The sequence below is a fragment of the Oncorhynchus keta genome, chromosome 25 (assembly GCF_023373465.1).
Source record: "Oncorhynchus keta strain PuntledgeMale-10-30-2019 chromosome 25, Oket_V2, whole genome shotgun sequence".
NCBI lineage: Eukaryota > Metazoa > Chordata > Actinopteri > Salmoniformes > Salmonidae > Oncorhynchus > Oncorhynchus keta.
Window position 1 is genome coordinate 34,899,145 of NC_068445.1, and position 19,783 is coordinate 34,918,927.

The window sequence follows — 19,783 nt, forward strand, 5'->3', positions numbered from 1 at the left end:
AAAGCTGAAATAAATCATTCTCTCTACTATTATTCTGACATTTCACATTCTTAAAATAAAGTGGTGATCCTAACTGACCTAAAACAGGGACTTTTTTACCAGGATTAAATGTCAGGACTTGTGTTAAACTGAGTTTAAATATATTTGGCTAAGGTGTATGTAAACTTCCGACTTCAACTGTATATACAGTACAAAATCCATGTGTATGTGTGTGTATAGTGCATATGCTTTTGTGTGTGTGTGCATGTGTCTGTGCCTATGTTTGTGTTGCGTCATAGTCCCTGATGTTCCGTAAGGTGTTTTTTATCCGTTTTTTAAAAATCTAATTTTTCTGCTTGCATGAGTTACTTGATGTGGAATGGAGTTCCATGTAGTCATGGCTCTATTTAGTACTGTGCGCCTTCCATAGTCTGTTCTGGACTTGGGGACTGTGAAGAGACCTCTTGTGGCATGTCTTATGGGGTATGGATGGGTGTCCAGGCTGTGCGCCAGTAGTTCAAACAGACAGCGTGGTGCATTCAACATGTCAATACCTCTCATAAATACAAGCAGTGATGAAGTCAATCTCTCCTCCACTTAGAGCCAGAGAGATTGACATGCATATTATTATTATTAGCTCTCTGTGTACATCCAAGGGCCAGCCATGCTGCCCTGTTCTGTCCTGTTTTGGGGCACCTGACCACATGACTGAACAGTAGTCCAGGTGTGACAAAACTATGGCTGTAGGACCTGCCTCATTGATAGTGCTGTTAAGAAGGCAGAGCAGCGCTTTATTATGGCCAGACTTCTCCCCATCTTAGCTACTGTTGTATCAATATGTTTTGACCATGACAGTTTACAATCCAGGATTACTTCAAGCAGTTTAGTCAGCTCAACTTGCTCAATTTCCACATTATTTATTACACAATTTAGTTGAGGTTTAGGGTTTAGTGAATGATTTGTCCCAAATATAATTATTTTAGTTTTATAAATATTTAGGACTAACTTATTCCTTGCCACGCACTCTGAAACTAACTGCAACTCTTTGTTACGTGTTGCAGTCATTTCAGTCGCTGTAGTTGCTGACATGTATTGTGTTGACTCATCCTCATACATAAACATGCTAGCTTTCCTCAAAGCCAGTGGCAATTCATTAGTAAAGATTGAAAAAAGGTAAGGGCCTTGACAGCTGCCTTGAGGAATTCCTGATTCTACTTGGATTATGTTGGCGAGGCTTCCATTAAAGAACACCTTCTGTGTTCTGTTAGACAGGTAACTCTTTATCTACAATATTGCAGGGGGTGTAAAGCCATAACACATACGTTTTGCCAGGAGCACACTATGATCTATAATGTCAAACACCACACTGAAGTATAACAAAACAGCCCCCACAATATTTGTATCATCAATTTCTCTCAGCAGTCATTTGTGTAAGTGCTGTATTTGTTGAACGTACTTCTCTATAAGCGTGCTGAAAGTTTGTTGTCAATTTGTTTACTGTAAAATAGCATTGTATCTGGTCAAACACTATTTTTTCCAAAAGTTTACTAAGGGTTGGTAACAGGCTGATTGGTCGGCTATTTGAGCCAGTAAATGGGGATTTACTATTCTTAGGAAGCGGAGTGACTTTGCTTCACTTCAAGTCTGAGGGCACACACTTTGAGGCTTACATTGAAGATGTTGCAAATAGGAGTGTCAATATTGGAAGGGAAGAAAGGAGGAAGTGATGAAAGGAGGAAGTGATGAAGGAGGAAGTGATGAATGGCAGAAGTGATAAAAGGAGGAAGTGATGAAAGTAGGAAGTGATGAAAGGAGGAAGCGATGAAAGGAGGAAGTGATGAATGTAAATCTGGTGCAGTCCTCTAGAAGTGTTTTCATTCACTAGATCATCTTTTCCTATATTGTCCATGTCTGCATTCATAAGAAATTCAAAGAGCTTCATCAAACTATTATTATATTTTTATTTAAGGGCCTGATTCAGACTTAGGAAAGGTATGCATTTCCTAAGCTTTTTGATCAGGTCTTAAATCTTCTGCATTATACAGTGATTTAGTGGTAAAACAAGTAGGTGAGTAAACTCTGATCACCAGTCACGGTAAAAAAAAGTAACACTTTTCAATTCATTTTTCCACAAAAGGTGGGCAAACTGTGTTTATTTGTGTGTACCCTCCACTACACCCCTGATTGGATACTCATTTATTTTTGTCTTACCAGGGAGGAAATACCACACCACTACAGTAAAAATCACAAGGAGATTGTGTGATTGTGGACTAAACTAAAGTACGTTGCAATTGTACCAGTCAGTGTGTTGCTTACCTGTCATCCCCTGGGTCAGAGATGGCTGCCTCCATGCCCCTGTTCCTCTCCGGCATCATGATCTTCAGCATCTCCTTGTACTTGCTCCACAAGAGGCTGCAGGCTGAGATAGGGACCACTCATCAACACCAACTCAGGAACCTCACCATTCTGCTGTGGCACTGGCCCTTCAGCCGCCCCTACAGCCTGGAGGGAGACGTTTTCAGCGACGAGTACAGTATCCCAGGCTGCCTCCTCAGTGACAACACCTCCCTGTACCCTCAGGCAGACGTGGTGGTCTTCCACCACCATGAGCTGAGGACGGGTCGCTCCGCCCTGCCTCTCCATCTCCCACGGCCGGCCTCCCAGCGCTGGCTCTGGCTCTCCCTGGAGCCCCCGGTGAACAACGGCAACCTGACCCAATACAAAGGACTGTTCAACTGGACCATGAGCTACCGAGCAGACGCTGATGTACCAATGCCCTATGGGAAGACGGTCGAAGTTCCACCAAACAGCAACAGCAGCAGCTATGTGATCCCTAAGAAAGGGGCTTGCCTGGCCAGCTGGGTGGTCAGCAACTACAGCCCTGACCATGCCAGGAGTCAAGTCTACCAGAGCCTAAGGAAGTACATTCCTATAGAGGTGTATGGCCACTGGCTAAAGAGGCCACTGACCGACCAAAGTCTGATACCCACCATTGGCCGCTGTAACTTCTACCTGGCCTTTGAGAATTCGGTGGCCATAGACTACATCACTGAGAAGCTGTGGAGGAATGCCTACCAAGCAGGGGCAGTACCCGTGGTTCTGGGGCCCTCTCGGTCTAACTATGAGGCCTTGGTGCCCTCAGGCTCGTTCATCCATGTCAGTGACTTCAGCAGCACAGAGCGGCTGGCTGCCTTCCTACAGCAGCTGGCCACAGACAGAGGGCGTTATGAGGCTTACTTCAAGTGGCGTCAGACCCATGAAATCAAGACATACACAGACTGGAGAGAGAGGCTCTGTAATATCTGTATCATCTATCACAGACTGCCAGCTAAAAAGGTGTACTATGATCTGGATGGATGGGCCAATAGATAACAGGCAAAAACTGCTTTTACTGCAAGTTATTTGGTAACAGTGCAATTGTTAAGTAAAAAATAGGTAAGTTAAGAAATGTAAAAAAACAACAGTGAAAAGACATGTTCAAAAACCTGTGATGGGCTGTACTTACAACAGGGCCAGTTCGTTCACACACAAAATGTCACAGGTAAAACGTGAAATACATTCATTTCTGCATTGTTGTGATAGTGTGTGACATCCACTACAACATTGCATTTTGGTCCCCAATGCAGAAACACCACAGAAAAATCACAACTTAAAAACAACTTTTAAAGAAGGGAAGAGTAAGTATGCATGTGTACCCACTGTGTCCGATCACATGTTAGGTCCCATTGACGACATTCCAGCCTTTACAAGACCAATAATTGCCACAAATAAAAACATTACACAACCCTGTAAGCTGGCTCATAATTCTATTTAAATGGCACACGGAAATGTCTTTCCCAGCAGTAATATTGAGGGTAAGCTTTCAAGGATTTTTTTCTCTCAGTATTTGGCTACACATAATACTCTACGGTACAGTTCATACCCTTCATAGACAGTTGATGAATGTCCTCCATCTCACTCGGTTCGGGGCAAGTTTTTCCAGGTCACACCAGTTGAGGCCGCTCCCAGTCATTTCTGCCTGGATCCCTCTCCTCCAAATGTTTCTGGGTCAACCACAAACCACAAACAAAAACCCTGTACAAATACTAACTCTAAACAACCCGTCTCAGAGAAATGACTGTGCATGGAAAGTTCTGTATGTCACTCAATTCAACCATACTCCTCTGTATCCGAATGTAACTTTGACTAATTGTGATGCATATGATTTCATTTCTAGTGTCAATGCAGATTACACACCAAGGTGGTGCCCTATTCCCTACATAGTGCATTTTATAGGGTATTCCTATAATTAAATAATATGCATCACAATTAGGTTGCCATTTCGTATGCAAAAAAAAACAGTTTCTGGTCTAGATACTGAGGGGATGTTGCTTTATCATATCAATGTCTATGGATTCAGGGAACAATCCACCAATAACAGAACATGCAATAAACAGCTCTGACCACCAGAGGTCAGGATTACCTAAAAACTGAATGAACTTGAACCGATAACAATATGCTTTTTACCTCATCACTTGTTTTTAAGGCTAGATCAGCTATTAACATATATTTTGCTTCTCTCTCATGAGATCCAAGACAGTTGATCAGCTTGCAACAAGATTGTCTATCATATCATTAAAGAAAACAGCACAGCAGACCATGTTGCAGTGAAGATAATATAAATATTTATTTTCCAATGTTCATCTCTGAAATGTTTACATGCATCATGTCCAGCAATTCCAGAAGTAGTAAAAGAGGTCGGTCATCTCTCAGGGTTGGTCTGGTGCGTCGTTATTTAGAGAGGGTGCTTTACTGTTTAAAAGGGGAGTCCTGGAGATGTATAACCATCCACATTCATGAGAGAAAACAAAGAGCAACTTTCAATCCATCAAACTCTAATTTATGGAAAACCTGGGAAATGTTATTTGCATTTTGCAACCCTAGGGGACAATATTGATGTAGGTATATGGTAACTATATGGTAGCAGCCAAAGAAGGTTTAAGTTTGATGTTCATCTTTACCAGTAATCTAGGCCAATACTCTTTCTGTCTCACACACATTCTTGAGGACCAAAAAGGAAAATCAAATCATCTGCACCCAAAGAGCATCACATTACTGTATGTGTCTGACCACTTCACTGTTCTTCAGAGAGAGTGGAGGCAGAGAGTTAGGGGAACAGTTATATGAAAATTCCACCCGAAAACTCGCTTTTTTTTCATTAGTCCATGGTTGATATAGTCCCAAAATGTTTTGTATGTCAGCAATGAAGATATACAGCTTCTATATATATATATATATATATATATATATATATATATATATACACACAACTATACAGAAATATAGCCAGTATGACGCATTTTGCATCATGATCCAAAACGCAGCATCATATGACGCTCGATGCATCATACCAGCTGTATTTATATGCATTTTGAAAATTGATTGCTGAAATGCAAAATATTTTGGGACTATATCAACAATGGACTAATGAAACAAATACCAAAATATAGTTGTGTGGAGTTGTCCTAAGTAAATAAAAGAGCTAATAACAACACGCTTTCCTGAGAGATAACCGCAATAGGCAACTTCTGAACAGACTCTAATGTACATCCAAAATGGCACCCTATTCCTATTCCTTTGACCAAAAACTATAGGGCTTTCGTCAAAAGCAATGCCCTATATACGGAATAGGGTGCCATTTTGGAGGCACACTAGGCTAAAGAAAAAAAGGTTTATTTGACACAGCAATCAGAAATATAGAATAATAATGTGTACAAATACATCATTAGAGCCAGGTTGCCATCTCTCTGTACAGTACACATCAGTGGCTATTTACATAAATAACATCACAAATCATGGGACAAGCCATGTGTTTGTTTAATACGGTATATTCAGTGCTCGACTTGGACTGAAATATGTTCCGGTACTCATTATGGGTGCCGGTACTGTTAATATTTAGATGCAGGAGCTCCACAATACTTTTGAGCTCATATTCTATATAAGAGGAACAGGAGCTCAAGCAGTTGAGGTGTCAGTACTCCGGCAAGCTCCTGCCCAAGTCAAGCACTGTGTATGTACATAGTGGGGTTGCTCTGTTTCACAGTTCTGTAAAGAAGTTACAAATTCCTTTGAAATCATTCAAGTTATTTAAATATCATCATAAGCAAGTTTACACAAGAAACTTGTAAGGATCATAAATGCATATTGAATTGTATCCCTTTTTCAGCAGAGCACAGCATCATCAATTCATGCATAGAGGGACCATTGATACTGAGACTATAATGGCTACATAACAAAGCGTAAAGGTTTGCCATACATACTGCATGTGTACATTTATGAAACATTAAAATCACCTTTGTATGTAAGAAAAAAAGAAGAAAAAAACATTTTGGTAATGAAGAAAGTCAAAGATGAGTTGATCCAGATCTTCAGAATGTGTCATTAATGGCACCATATTCTCCACATACTGTAGTGCACTACTTCTGACCGGGGTCGATAATGCGCTGGCAAAAGTAGGGCACCGTGTAGAGAATAGGGTGTTATTTGGGACACAGATATTTAGTCTGCCAATGATTACTATTGACAGCTTGATAAATTGGCATATTCCCACTGTGCTCCAGCTCTGTTTCAAAGGCATATGGCCTAACATCTGCAGTTCCAGAATGATTTATAGGACCAGTTCCCAGACCCAGAATAAGCCTATTCCTTAACTGAATTTTCAACTGAGATTATCAATGCTTTTTAGTCCAGGAGTCTGGGTCATACTGCAGTCTATGATTTAGATTGGTTTGGTTATTCAATTTCACATTCTGCACAAAGTGTGTGCCTCCAACACAATCTTCCTGTTCACTATTACTAAAGGTTTGTGGTTTGGACATTGGCCTGTATAGTTCACTGGAAGTCATGGTCTGGGTAACATTCAAAAGTATGATGCAAGTATCAAAGTTAGTCTCCACAGATTGTGTAATGTAATAAATCATACACCCACAGACCCATAACATATTTATTCTTTCAATGTAGTTCTTCTCTGCTCTGTTCCTGAACCTTTCTGTCGGTATCTGTCGTATGAAGCAGGGTAGTATTCATTAGTGCACACCGTAGAACATTTTTCAACAGAACACGAAAACAATAATTTTCATGTTCATTTCTTGTTGGAAAAGTTCAGGTATAGAATCTTGCAGAATATGGAGAATAGTATCCATCATCATACACGCTAATCTCTGTCAGTTAGTTGGTTGTGCAACATGTTTGCACAATCCACAAGAGATAACAGAGTGAACATACAACAAAACAAGGCATGGTTATGATAGGCCAGACGGAAAGCTTAAAGATCATGTAGGTTTTCTGAGAGTGTGAGACGTCATTGGTCCCAGATATCAGTCTGTTTCAAGAGGAGATTCACGTCAGTCGGTCATTCAGATATAATGTTCATACAGTCCTCCTCCTCCTCGTCACCAGCCCTTCAGTGTAAGTAGTGTATCTTGTGGGACAGGTCAAAAGGTCAGACAGAGAAACCTGATGTGTGTTTGTAGGTGTGCAAGGGAGTGAGTATGATTTGATCTTCCTGTACATGTAGGGTGGTATGTTTTATAGGTGCATATCAGAATGTCCAGAGTTGTCAGGGTTACTTGTGGCTCCTCTGAAGGTAAAGGGTGGAGTCATCAAACAAAGGATTCTTCACTTCCATCTCTCCTGTCTAGAGAGCAAAAGAGAGAATGAGAAAGAAAGATAGAAAAAGAGAGAGCGGAATAAAGGAGAAAAGAGTAAGTTATTACACAGCTAAAACAATAAAATGTGTGTATCTGTAGCCTATTGTAAGTACAAATGTACGTAAACTAAATGGAGAGTATTTAACTAAAGGTAAATATATATTGGATATCAGCCATCGCTGCCTCTCCATGTCTGCTATTGTACTGCATGGCTGTGCAGTACACTGTATGTGCATCAGGTATGACCGTCTCTTACCGGGGCCAGTCCAGGGCACTCGTATACCGTGAAATCCCCATCCTCATTCTCCTCATCTGACGTGGCCCCGGAGTCAGGCACCTTGGGTTCATCCCTGTGTCTGGAGACAAAGGAAAAACACTGAGTCATGGAGGTATCCAACCACATCACATAACATCCCAACCCACCATTCACAGAGGAGACCACTGATACAGACTGACAGGAGGACAGGGAAGGAGAAGGGAGGGAAGAAAACATTTACAGCTTACTTCCTCCATACCCCCTCAAATCCTCTTAAAAAACATGGGATCTTGGACATCCACCAATTAGCTTTGAAAGGAGTTGAAGGAGAATCAGGAAGTAAGAAATGGACAGCTAGTAACATTTTTAGACAGCCAGGGTCAGAGAGCAGACTAAACTGGCAGACAGATATGTCTGGTTAAAAGACAGACAGAAGGCCATGGGGGGTATGACTCACTTCTCCAGGCAGAGCATCTGCTGTTTCTGGTGTTGGTAGTGGTACATCTGGGCACTCTGAGCCAGCCTCCTATCCCCAAGCTGCAGCAGGACACAGAGGGAGGGCCCGAGATGACATGGCTCTCAACCAGAAGCCGTTTCAGTATAACATTTATTGTACAGAAGATGTGTTTGTTCCCATGTGATTAGTATGTTATCAAATCAAACTTTAGATTTATTGAAAATAAAAATTTTTTTACAGTAAAACAATACAATTAAGGAGATAAAATAAACAGATGGCAATTAATGAAATGTATAAAATAACATGAAACAAAAAAAAATATTATTCAATGACATGAATATAATGTGTTGTAACCATGACTTTGTGTGATTGTGTGTTCTGCTGTACATACCACATCATTGTCATAGGAATGGGGCCCCATCCCCCCATAGGCTGGGTAGTCGACCTTCTGAGCCAGCCGCACACCTCTCTGCAACCTGGGATAAGATGGGGGACATCATGGTCAGTTTCCCATAACCACATTATTAAACTACATGACAATTATTAAAATGAGTCAGTACATTTAACTAAGTGAAGTAGGGAACAACAACCACGTATCACAGTTATCGCAGACCATTCTTCCACATAGCTGGTATCAGTGCAAAACAGATGTAGAGTTTTACCTGATCCAACAGACAGCAGCCAAGAGCAAGGCAACAGACCCCACAACCAAAAACACACTGGTCATGACTGTGAAGAGATAGAGAAAGGCTGTCAGGAGAAGAGGAAGAAACATCTGGCAGAGGAAGACATTTTACCCAGAATACCAGGAACAGATCAGGGGGGGAGACAGTAAGGAAGTTGGTGTTTGTGGGGTGCATCTCAATTGTAAACTCAGCAAAAAAAAATAAGAAACGTCCCCTTTTCTGGACCCTGTCTTTCAAAGATAATTCTTAAAAAATCCAAAAAACTTCACAGATCTTCATTGTAAAGGGTTTAAAACACAGTTTCCCATGCTTGTTCAATGAACCATAAACATTTAAATGAGCATGCACCTGTGGAACGGTCATTAAGACACTAACAGTTTACAGACGGTAGGCAATTAAGGTCACAGTTATTACAACTTAGGACACTAAAGAGGCCTTTCTACTAACTCTGAAAAACACAAAAAGAAAGATGCCCAGGGTCCCTGCTCATCCACGTGAATGTGCCTTAAGCATGCTGCAAGGAGGCATGAGGACTGCAGATGTGGCCAGGGCAATAAATTGCAATGTCCGTACTGTGAGAGGCCTAAAACAGCGCCACAGGGAGAGAGGACGGACAGCTTATCATCCTCGCAGTGGCAGACCACGTGTAACAACACCTGCACAGGATCGGTACATCCGAACATCACACCTGCGGGACAGGGACATGTTGGCAACAACAACTGTCCGAGTTACACCAGGAAAGAACAATCCCTCCATCAGTGCTCAGACTGTCTGCAATAGGCTGAGAGAGGCTGGACTGAGGGCTTGTTGGCCTGTTGTAAGGCAGGTCCTCACCAGACATCACCGGCAACAACGTTGCCTATGGGTACAAACCCATCGTCGCTGGACCAGACAGGACTGGCAAGAAGTGCTCTTCACTGACGAGTCGTGGTTTTGTCTCACCAGGGGTGATGGTCGGATTTGCGTTTATCGTCGAAGGAATGAGCGTTACACCGAGGCCTGTATTCTGGAGTGGGATCGATTTGGAGGTGGAGGGTCTGTCATGGTCTAGGACGGTGTGTCACAGCATCATCGGACTGAGCATGTTGTCATTGCAGGCAATCTCAACGCTGTGCATTACAGGGAAGACATCCTCCTCACTCATGTGGTACCCTTCCTGCAGGCTCATCTTGACATGACCCTCCAGCATGACAATGCCACCAGCCATGCTGCTCGTTCTGTGTGTGATTTCCTGTAAGACAGGAATGTCAGTGTTCTGCCATGGCCAGTGAAGAGCCAGGATCTCAATCCCATTAAGCACGTCTGGGACCTGTTGGATCGGAGGGTGAGGGCTAGGGCCATTGCCCCCAAAAATGTCCAGGAACCTGCAGGTGCCTTGAGGGAATAGTGGGGTAACATCTCACAGCAAGAACTGGCAAATATGGTGCAGTCCATGAGGAGCACTGCAGTACTTAATGCAGCTGGTGGTCACACCAGATGCTGACTGACACTTTTGATTTTGACCCCCCCTTTGTTCAGGGACACATTATTCTATTTCTGTTAGTCACGTGTCTGTGGAACTTGTTCAGTTTATGTCTCAGTTGTTGAATCCTATTATGTTCATACAAATATTTACACATATTAAAGTTTGTTGAAAATAAACGTAGTTGACAGTGAGAGGACATTTATTTTTTTGCTGAGTTTATTTCCTTGATTCCTCGCATCCTTTCTCCTTGGAACCTCCGATCTTCTACTTGAACGTGCTTAGAGAGGGAGACGAGGAGGGACGATGTGATGAAACAAGGAAATACAATTAAGATTCACCCATGTACGAGAAAGGAGGACAGGAAAGAGTCCATCCGCAAATTGTCAATATTAATAGGCAAGAGCAGTGACAGTCAGAGCAGCATTCACAAGAGCAGTGACAGTCAGAGCAGCATTCACAAGAGCAGTGACAGTCAGAGCAGCATTCACAAGAGCAGTGACAGTCAGAGCAGCATTCACAAGAGCAGTGACAGTCAGAGCAGCATTCACAAGAGCAGTGACAGTCAGAGCAGCATTCACAAGAGCAGTGACAGTCAGAGCAGCATTCACAAGAGCAGTGTCAGTCAGAGCAGCATTCACAAGAGCAGTGACAGTCAGAGCAGCATTCACAAGAGCAGTGACAGTCAGAGCAGCATTCACAAGAGCAGTGACAGTCAGAGCAGCATTCACAAGAGCAGTGACAGTCAGAGCAGCATTCACAAGAGCAGTGACAGTCAGAGCAGCATTCACAAGAGCAGTGACAGTCAGAGCAGCATTCACAAGAGCAGTGACAGTCAGAGCAGCATTCACAAGAGCAGTGTCAGTCAGAGCAGCATTCACAAGAGCAGTGACAGTCAGAGCAGCATTCACAAGAGCAGTGACAGTCAGAGCAGCATTCACAAGAGCAGTGACAGTCAGAGCAGCATTCACAAGAGCAGTGACAGTCAGAGCAGCATTCACAAGAGCAGTGACAGTCAGAGCAGCATTCACAAGAGCAGTGACAGTCAGAGCAGCATTCACAAGAGCAGTGTCAGTCAGAGCAGCATTCACAAGAGCAGTGACAGTCAGAGCAGCATTCACAAGAGCAGTGACAGTCAGAGCAGCATTCACAAGAGCAGTGTCAGTCAGAGCAGCATTCACAAGAGCAGTGTCAGTCAGAGCAGCATTCACAAGAGCAGTGCCAGTCAGAGCAGCATTCACAAGAGCAGTGACAGTCAGAGCAGCATTCACAAGAGCAGTGTCAGTCAGAGCAGCATTCACAAGAGCAGTGACAGTCAGAGCAGCATTCACAAGAGCAGTGACAGTCAGAGCAGCATTCACAAGAGCAGTGTCAGTCAGAGCAGCATTCACAAGAGCAGTGACAGTCAGAGCAGCATTCACAAGAGCAGTGTCAGTCAGAGCAGCATTCACAAGAGCAGTGACAGTCAGAGCAGCATTCACAAGAACAGCAGGATGCGGAGAAATTAACTCTCAACACAGATCAGGGAATCATGGTTGTCATTCAAAAAATGGGTCAACTGGGACTGAAAATCATTAACAAGGATTAAGGTTACATACTGATAAACACTCGGCTGTTGGAGGGGTAAGGGATGATCAGGGGACCGCTGCGTACTGCTGTGGAGTGGCTGGTAGTGGTGGTGTTGGCTGTAGTGATAGAGATGGGTGGAGGGGCTGTAGTGGCGCCGTGTGTAGTAGGCTGCTCTGTGGTAGGCCGTTGGGTGAGGATCATTGATCTGTCATCCTCCTCCTCCTTGACTTTAGGAACATCCTGAAAGGAAGAAGCTAGGAGGAGATACAAAAATAAAATATAATTAAATGGTAATTGATAGCAAGGCAAAACGACATCTACTACTAACTTAGCAAATGGTATGGTATTACTGGTCACATTATGTCAATACTATATGCAATTAGTCAAATCTTAGTCAATCAAACCTCCTGAAGTAGCACCCTTTGGGACGGGCCAAAGGTTTGTCCTCTCACCTGGATGCCTGAAACCTGATTCAGTCTCCTGTTGGCTGATGATGGTGGACAGGAAGTCTATCTCCTCGTCCACTTCAGGGAAAGTGGTCACTTTGCCTGCATCAAAAAGGAGACCGAAGATGTGGGTCACTGGGTTTCAATGATTCCACAATGATGAGGCAGCATTTCTAATGGAATTTCACATTTTCCATGCGAGTGAAGGAGAGGAGAGGATGGGAGAAGAGAGGAGGAAAGGAGAGAGATAATGAATCGTCCTCAACCATCCCAATGATTCCAGGATTGACTCAGATCTACAATTACCAATGATGACCTCATACTACACCATACAGAGAGCCTATGGAGACTGATTGTCCACGACAAATTAGTCATCAGATGCTGACAACATAGGCTACACCTAATCAACTACTTATATCCATACAGAATGAAACACTATGAAATACAGTCATAGCCACTGTACTGAATAGATCCAGCGTCACTGCACAGCTATACAGTGGATTTGGAAAGTATTCCGACCCCTTGACTTTTCCCACATTTTGTTACGCTACAGCCTTATTCCAAAATGGATTAATAGAAACTTTAGAAAAATGGAAATATCACATTTACATAGTATTCAGACCCTTTACTCTACTCAGTAGTTTGTTGAAGCACCTTTGGCAGCGATTACATCATTGAATCTTCTTGGGTATGACACTACAAGCTTGTCACACCTGTATTTGGGGAGTTTCTCAAATTCTTCTCTGCAGATCCTCGCAAGCGCTGTCAGGTCTCTGCACAGAGACGTCACTGCACAGCTATATTCAGGTCTCTCCAGAGATGTTTGATGGGGTTCAAGTACGAGCTCTGGTCACTCAAAGACACTCCTGCATTGTCTTGGCTGTGTGCATAGGGTTATTGTCTTGTTGGAAGGTGAACCTTCGCCTCAGTTTGAGGCCCTGTAGGCTCTGGAGCAGGTTTTCATCAAGGATCTCTACTTTGTTCTGTTCATCTTTCCCTTGATCCTGACTAGTTTCCCAGTCCCTGCCGCTGAAAAATATCCCCACAGGATGCTGCCACCGCCATGCTTCACCATAGGGATTGTGCCAGTCCAAACATGACACTTGGCATTCATGCCAAACAATTCAATCTTGATCTCATCAGACCAGAGAATCTTGTTTCTCATGGTCTGAGAGTCCTTTAGGTGCCTTTTTGCCAACTCCAAGTGGGCCGTCATGTGCCTTTTACTGAGGAGTGGCTTCCGTCTGGCCACTCTACCATAAAGGCCAGATAGGTGGAGCGCTGCATAAACGGTTGTCCTTCTGGAAGGTTCTCCCATCTCCACAGAGGAACTCTGGAGCTGTGTCAGTGTGACCATCAGGTTCTTGGTCACCTCCGACTAAGGGCTTTTCTTAGGACCGAAGCCAAGCCAAGAAAAAAGCTGCAACAATGCTGCACAGGTATGAGTGTCAGCCTACCCCGGCCAAACCCTCCCCTAACCCAGACAACGCTGGGCCAAACCCTCCCCTAACCCAGACAAGGCTGGGCCAAACCCTCCCCTAATCCAGACAACGCTGGGCAAACCCTCCCCTAACCCAGACAACGCTGGGCCAAACTCTCCCCTAACCCAGACAACACTGGGCCAAACCCTCCCCTAACCCAGACAACGCTGGGCCAAACCCTCCCCTAACCCGGACAACACTGGGCCAAACACTCACCTAACCCGGACATTGCTGAGCCAAACCCTCCCCTAACCCGGACAACGCTGGGCCAAACCCTCCCCTAACGCGGACAACGCTGGGCCAAACCCTCCACTAATCCGGACAATGCTGGGCCAAACCCTCCCCAAACCCGGACAACGCTGGGCCAAACCCTCCCCAAACCCAGACAACGCTGGGCCAAACCCTCCCCTAACCCAGACAACGCTGGGCCAAACCCTCCCCTAACGCGGACTACGCTGGGCCAAACCCTCCCCTATCCCGGACAACGCTGGGCCAAACCCTCCCATAACCCGGACAACGCTGGGCCAAATTGCGCCATCCTATGAGACTCCCGATCACGGCCGGTTGTGATACAGCCCGTGATCGAACCAACCCAAACTGTTGCAAATCAAATGCTAGGCTATGAGAATGGGAAGACAGTGTCTAGATGCCAGGGGAGATGAAGTTGATCAATTGTCTGGCTGGACTGTGGGACAGTGGATGCATATTGATAATTCAAATGGAACTAATAACATGCATTACACAGGGATCGTGGTGAATAACAACCATTCTGCATTCAGGATCCAAACAACCTGTTTTATAATGAAGCAATAAGGCCCGATGGGGTGTGGTATATGGCAAATATACCATCCTTAAGGGATGTTCTTATCCACGATGCAACACGGAGTGCCTGGACACAGCCCTTAGCCATGGTATATTGACAATATACCACCCCCCCCAGAGGTACCTTATTGCTATTATAAACTTGTTACCAACGTAATTAGAGCAGTAAAAATAAATGTTGTCATACCCATGGTATACGGTCTGATATACCACGGCTGTCAGTCAAATCGGCAATTAGGGCTCAAACAATGCAGTTTATAATATTTCATAATGTATATAAATGTAATGTATGTATCTCCGTGATTCCATCCATATACCACATACTGGTACTCAGGACTGGGAGGAATGTCAGACAGAAGGAACTGCTCCATGCTGTCCCCATGTGGCAAGTGTGAAAAAACACCTATAAACAACAAGTGAATTGACAAATCGCTCATCAAGTACAAAAGCCTTGCGCAAACAAACTGTAGCCTATTACAAGCATCAAAGAGCTTCGTGTTGGCGGAGAGAACACACTGCATGTTTACATTGGATTGGTGTGTGATCCATCATACAGTTATGATGAGGCTCTGTGTGCCAGGGAGACAGACTGACTGATGCATGGTGCAGCGTGTGGTTCTGTAGTGTGTGTGCCGGCGTATTTTAGACTGAGTAAGCCAGTGATACTGTAATGCTGGCTGAATCAGAGAGTGAGTAAGAGTGAGGGGTGCAGTGTGTATGTGAGAAAGTGTGTGGGTATTGGTGAGAGTAGGTGAATAAGTGTGGTGCAGTACGTGGGTGGATGGGTCAGCCTCTCTGTCACGCAGTGCTGCTCTGAGCGTGTGGGGAAGGGTACAGAGGGCGGGAGGGAGATACAGAGATAATGAGAGAGGGAGAAAGAAACAGAGAGAGGAAGAGAAAAATACTGTAGAGAGAGAGTTCATTGAGAAAGAGAGAGCAGAGAGACGTACAGAGATACAGAGAGGAGGGAACAGAGAGAGATACAGAGAGAGATACAGAGAGAGATACAGAGAGAGATAAAGAGAGAAATGTCAATTCAATTCAAAAAGGTGTTTTCCTTTATTGGCATGGTACATTTACATTGCCAAAGCAATTAAAATAAATAAACAATCGTGAGAAAAGACAAAATTGTGAGAAAAAAAACAAAATGAACAGCTCTGCACACAGGTCAGAGAAGCAAAGTGCCCAGTCATCTAAGGTTATACAATACAGATGGGTTCACCTGTGGCTTCTAAGATCTGAATAATACATTAGTATAGATCCATCTGCTGGGAACCCTGTAATCAATCCTTCCTATTCAGTCCAATTCAACTATTGTATTCAACAGACCACAGATGACTCAAATTATCTTGTGTTCCTTGGATAAAGAAAACCATAAACGTATATCGTCTAGAAGCTTAGCAAAAACCTGTATTTTCTGTGAAAAACAGAGGACATTGTGTGTGTGTGTGTGTGTGTGTGTGTGTGTGTGTGTGTGTGTGTGTGTGTGTGTGTGTGTGTGTGTGTGTGTGTGTGTGTGTGTGTGTGTGTGTGTGTGTGTGTGTGTGTGTGTGTGTGTGTGTGTGTGTGTGTGTGTGTGTGTGTGTGTGTGTGTGTGTGTGTGTGTGTGTGTGTGTGTGTGTGTGTGTGAGAGAGAGAGAGAGAGAGAGAGAGAGAAGAGGCAACCCCGGGATGCTGACCTTCTAGACAGAGTTCTCTGTCCAGTGTCTGTGGTCTTTTGCCCATCTTAATCTTTTCTTTTTATTGGCCAGTCTGAGATATGGCTTTTTCTTTGTAACTCTGCCTAGAAGGCCAGCATCCCGGAGTTGCCTCGTCACCGTTGACGTTGTGGCTTTGCTGGTACTATTTAATGAAGCTGCCAGTTGAGGACTTGTGAGGTGTCTTTCTCAAACTAGACACTCCAATGTACCGGTCATCTTGCTCAGTTGTGCACCGGGGCCTCTCACTCTTTCTATTCTGGTTAGGGCCAGTTTGTGCTGTTCTGTGAAGGGAATAGTACACAGTGTTGTATGAGATCTTCAGTTTCTTGGCAATTTCTCGCATGGAATAGCCTTCATTTCTCAGAACAAGAATAGAATGACGAGTTTCAGAAGAAAGTTCTTTGTTTCTGGCCATTTTGAGCCTGTAATCGAACCCACAAATGCTGATGCTCCTGATACTCAACTAGTCTAAAGAAGGTCAGTTTTATTGTTTCTTTAACAGCACAACAGTTTTCAGCTGTGCTAACATAATTGCAAAAGGGTTTTCTAATGATCAATTAGTCTTTTAAAATGATAACGTTGGACTAGCTAACACAATGTGCCATTGGAACACAGGAGTGATGGTTGCTGATAATGGGCCTCTGTATGCCTATGTTGATATTCAATTTTTTTCTAAAGTCAGATGTTTCCAGCTACAATAATAATTTACAACTTTAACAATGTCTACACTGTATTTCTGATCAATTAGATGTTATTTTAATGGACAAAAAAAATGAGCTTTTCTTTCAAAAGTGACCCCAAACTTTTGAACGGTAGTACACACACACACACACACACACACACACACACACACACACACACACACACACACACACACACACACACACACGGAGTACAAATAAAGAAAAACCCTTGAATGAGTAGGTGTCTCAAACAAATATACACAGTACCAGTCAAAGGTTTGGACACGCCTACTCATTCAAGGGTTTTTCTTTATTTTTATTATTTTCTACATTGTAGAATAATAGTGCAGACATCAACACTATGAAATAACACATATGGAATCATGTAGTAACCAAGAAAAAGTGTTAAATCAAAATATATGTAATGTTTTAGATTCTTCATAGCAGCCACCCTTTGCCTTGATGACAGCTTTTCACACTCTTGGCCTTTTCTCCACCAGCGTCATGAGGCAGTCAGAGCTGTTGAGACTAACAACTTGGAACACTACGTCATTTCCATGTGGATGATATTAGGATGAGACGTTGATCAATGAGATTACAACGTATATGTTGGATTCATGTGTCCATCTCAACCAAAAATCCAAGTTATAGTATAAACTTTAAATACAGTTTGATTTGATTGAGTTCTATTCTTTAACTTTGATTTCTGGTTGAGATGGAGATGTGAATCCAACATATCAATTATTCGTTTATAGACAAACTGGAATTAAAGCGAGACTAAGTCAGTGGCACATTTATAACTATCCAAGCAGATGGATCTCATTCAAATGTTGATATTTGGTTGCGTTGACAATCAAATTTAATATCATTACATTTGAAATCAAGCAGAGCTTGAAATCAGAGCTTGAACCCTCTTGTATTGTTTATTTTAGTTGAATTCTGGCTTGAATTCAAACAACTGCTGTTGATGACATACCAAATGTTATAGGTAGCCTAGTGGTTAGAGCATTGGACTAGTAGATCGAATCCCCACGCTGACAAGTTAAAAATATGTTGTTCTGCCCCTGAACTATTTTTATTTTTTACCTTTATTTAACCAGGCAAGTCAGTTAAGAACACATTCTTATTTTCAATGACGGCCTGGGAACAGTGGGTTAACTGCCTGTTCAGGGGCAGAACGACAGATAGTACCTTGTCAGCTCGGGGGTTTGAACACTGAACTCGCAACTAGTCCTACGCTCCAACCACTAGGCTACGCTGCCACCCCTTTAACAAGGCAGTTAACCCACTGTTCCTAGGCCGTCATTGAAAATAAGAATTTGTTCTTAACTGACTTGCCTAGTTAAATAAAAAAAATAGGCCTAAATAGCACCATTGGTGAGTGATAAAGTATGATCACATTTTATTTTCTCTGTTAAACCTTTGTAATGACTTTGATAGCAACCGTGGATGTATTTTGTTTTTAAGTGGAGATCACTCACTAATCATTCTCACGATAGCACACTGGTAGTAGTCACTGACAAATATCATAGCTAAGCTGGGCTTGGTTTAAACCCTGGATGGGAGATCGAAAGGAGACTGTAGCTGTAGATCCATCAATTTTCAGTAGGAGGTGCTGCTCAGCCCATTGTTTATTTCTTCTGATAGTGGATATGTTGAAATCAGACTTTTTAAATGTACAAATTCAACATATTTTAGTGAAGGTTTGTCTGTTGAAATTTGGTTACCATGATGATATAATCTTGTGGTCGAAATTTCACCCTCAAAACAGTTGATGTTGATGACTTTTTCCGATCCAATGTATTTACAAAGTAGATTCCACATCACAATACGTTGACAAATGACTTTGAAACAACGTTGAATTGATCAGTTTGTACCCAGTGGGTAGGCGGTCAGTGAGTCAGAGCTGACTTCAGAGCTGAGTGGGATCTAATACAGGCCAGTGGGCTGCTCAGCACTTAACACTGGTAGCCGGTATCTCTCTCTATTACATCTCTTACTACAGACCAGTTTCCCAACAGCAATGGAACTTAGGCTTAAGAATGTTTTAACGGTGCATATTTCCTACATCGACCGAAGATGTAACATGAGTTTAACAAAACACCACGCAGAGAGAATGTTTGCTAAGTGAGTCATTGAGGCATGTTACAATACAGATAGTATCAAAAGAAAGGAAGCACTGCTCTCAGATCAGTGTTCTACCTTTCCAATCTTACCTTAACATTATAATTATTACAATGACGACAGATCAGCTCATAGAGATATTTTAGCCTATCACCTAAAGGCTACAAATATTGAGGTGGCTTATCATTGCAAGTTAGGCTACACATTATGAAATACATTGAAACAGTAGCATACAAATAGTGAAATAAAACTCAATTGAATTAACATGATATTGATTTCAATATCATTCAAATATATAGGCCTATGAAGTCTATACTGTATTTATATATTTGAATACAGTCATCTCGGTTTTCATTTGAATCCTGTGGTTTTATATCCTTGGATAGTTATGCAAATAAATGGGTCATTTAGTATTTGTAGGCAGTGTCAC

At 42.8% G+C, this 19,783-nt stretch overlaps 2 protein-coding genes across 2 annotated transcripts in view; one reads left to right on the forward strand and one right to left on the reverse strand.

Moving 5' to 3' along the window:
* Positions 1–2,269: 2,269 nt before the first annotated feature.
* LOC118374544 (alpha-(1,3)-fucosyltransferase 7-like) lies at positions 2,270–3,436 on the forward strand. The gene has a single exon (XM_035760974.2). It carries the CDS (start codon positions 2,317–2,319, stop codon positions 3,349–3,351), a length of 1,035 nt encoding a protein of 344 aa, XP_035616867.1. The 5' UTR covers positions 2,270–2,316; the 3' UTR covers positions 3,352–3,436.
* A 1,182-nt stretch (positions 3,437–4,618) lies between these two features.
* The window catches only part of LOC118374545 (neural proliferation differentiation and control protein 1-like), a 47,914-nt gene continuing 32,749 nt past the window's right edge, over positions 4,619–19,783 (reverse strand). The window contains exons 3-9 of the mRNA XM_035760975.2: positions 12,550–12,645; positions 12,127–12,351; positions 9,043–9,109; positions 8,772–8,856; positions 8,381–8,460; positions 7,924–8,023; positions 4,619–7,654 (exon numbers count right to left, since the gene is read on the reverse strand). Of these exons, the coding sequence (XP_035616868.1) occupies positions 7,583–7,654; positions 7,924–8,023; positions 8,381–8,460; positions 8,772–8,856; positions 9,043–9,109; positions 12,127–12,351; positions 12,550–12,645 (725 nt within the window). The 3' untranslated portion in view covers positions 4,619–7,582. The remainder of the gene's footprint in view (positions 7,655–7,923; positions 8,024–8,380; positions 8,461–8,771; positions 8,857–9,042; positions 9,110–12,126; positions 12,352–12,549; positions 12,646–19,783) is intronic.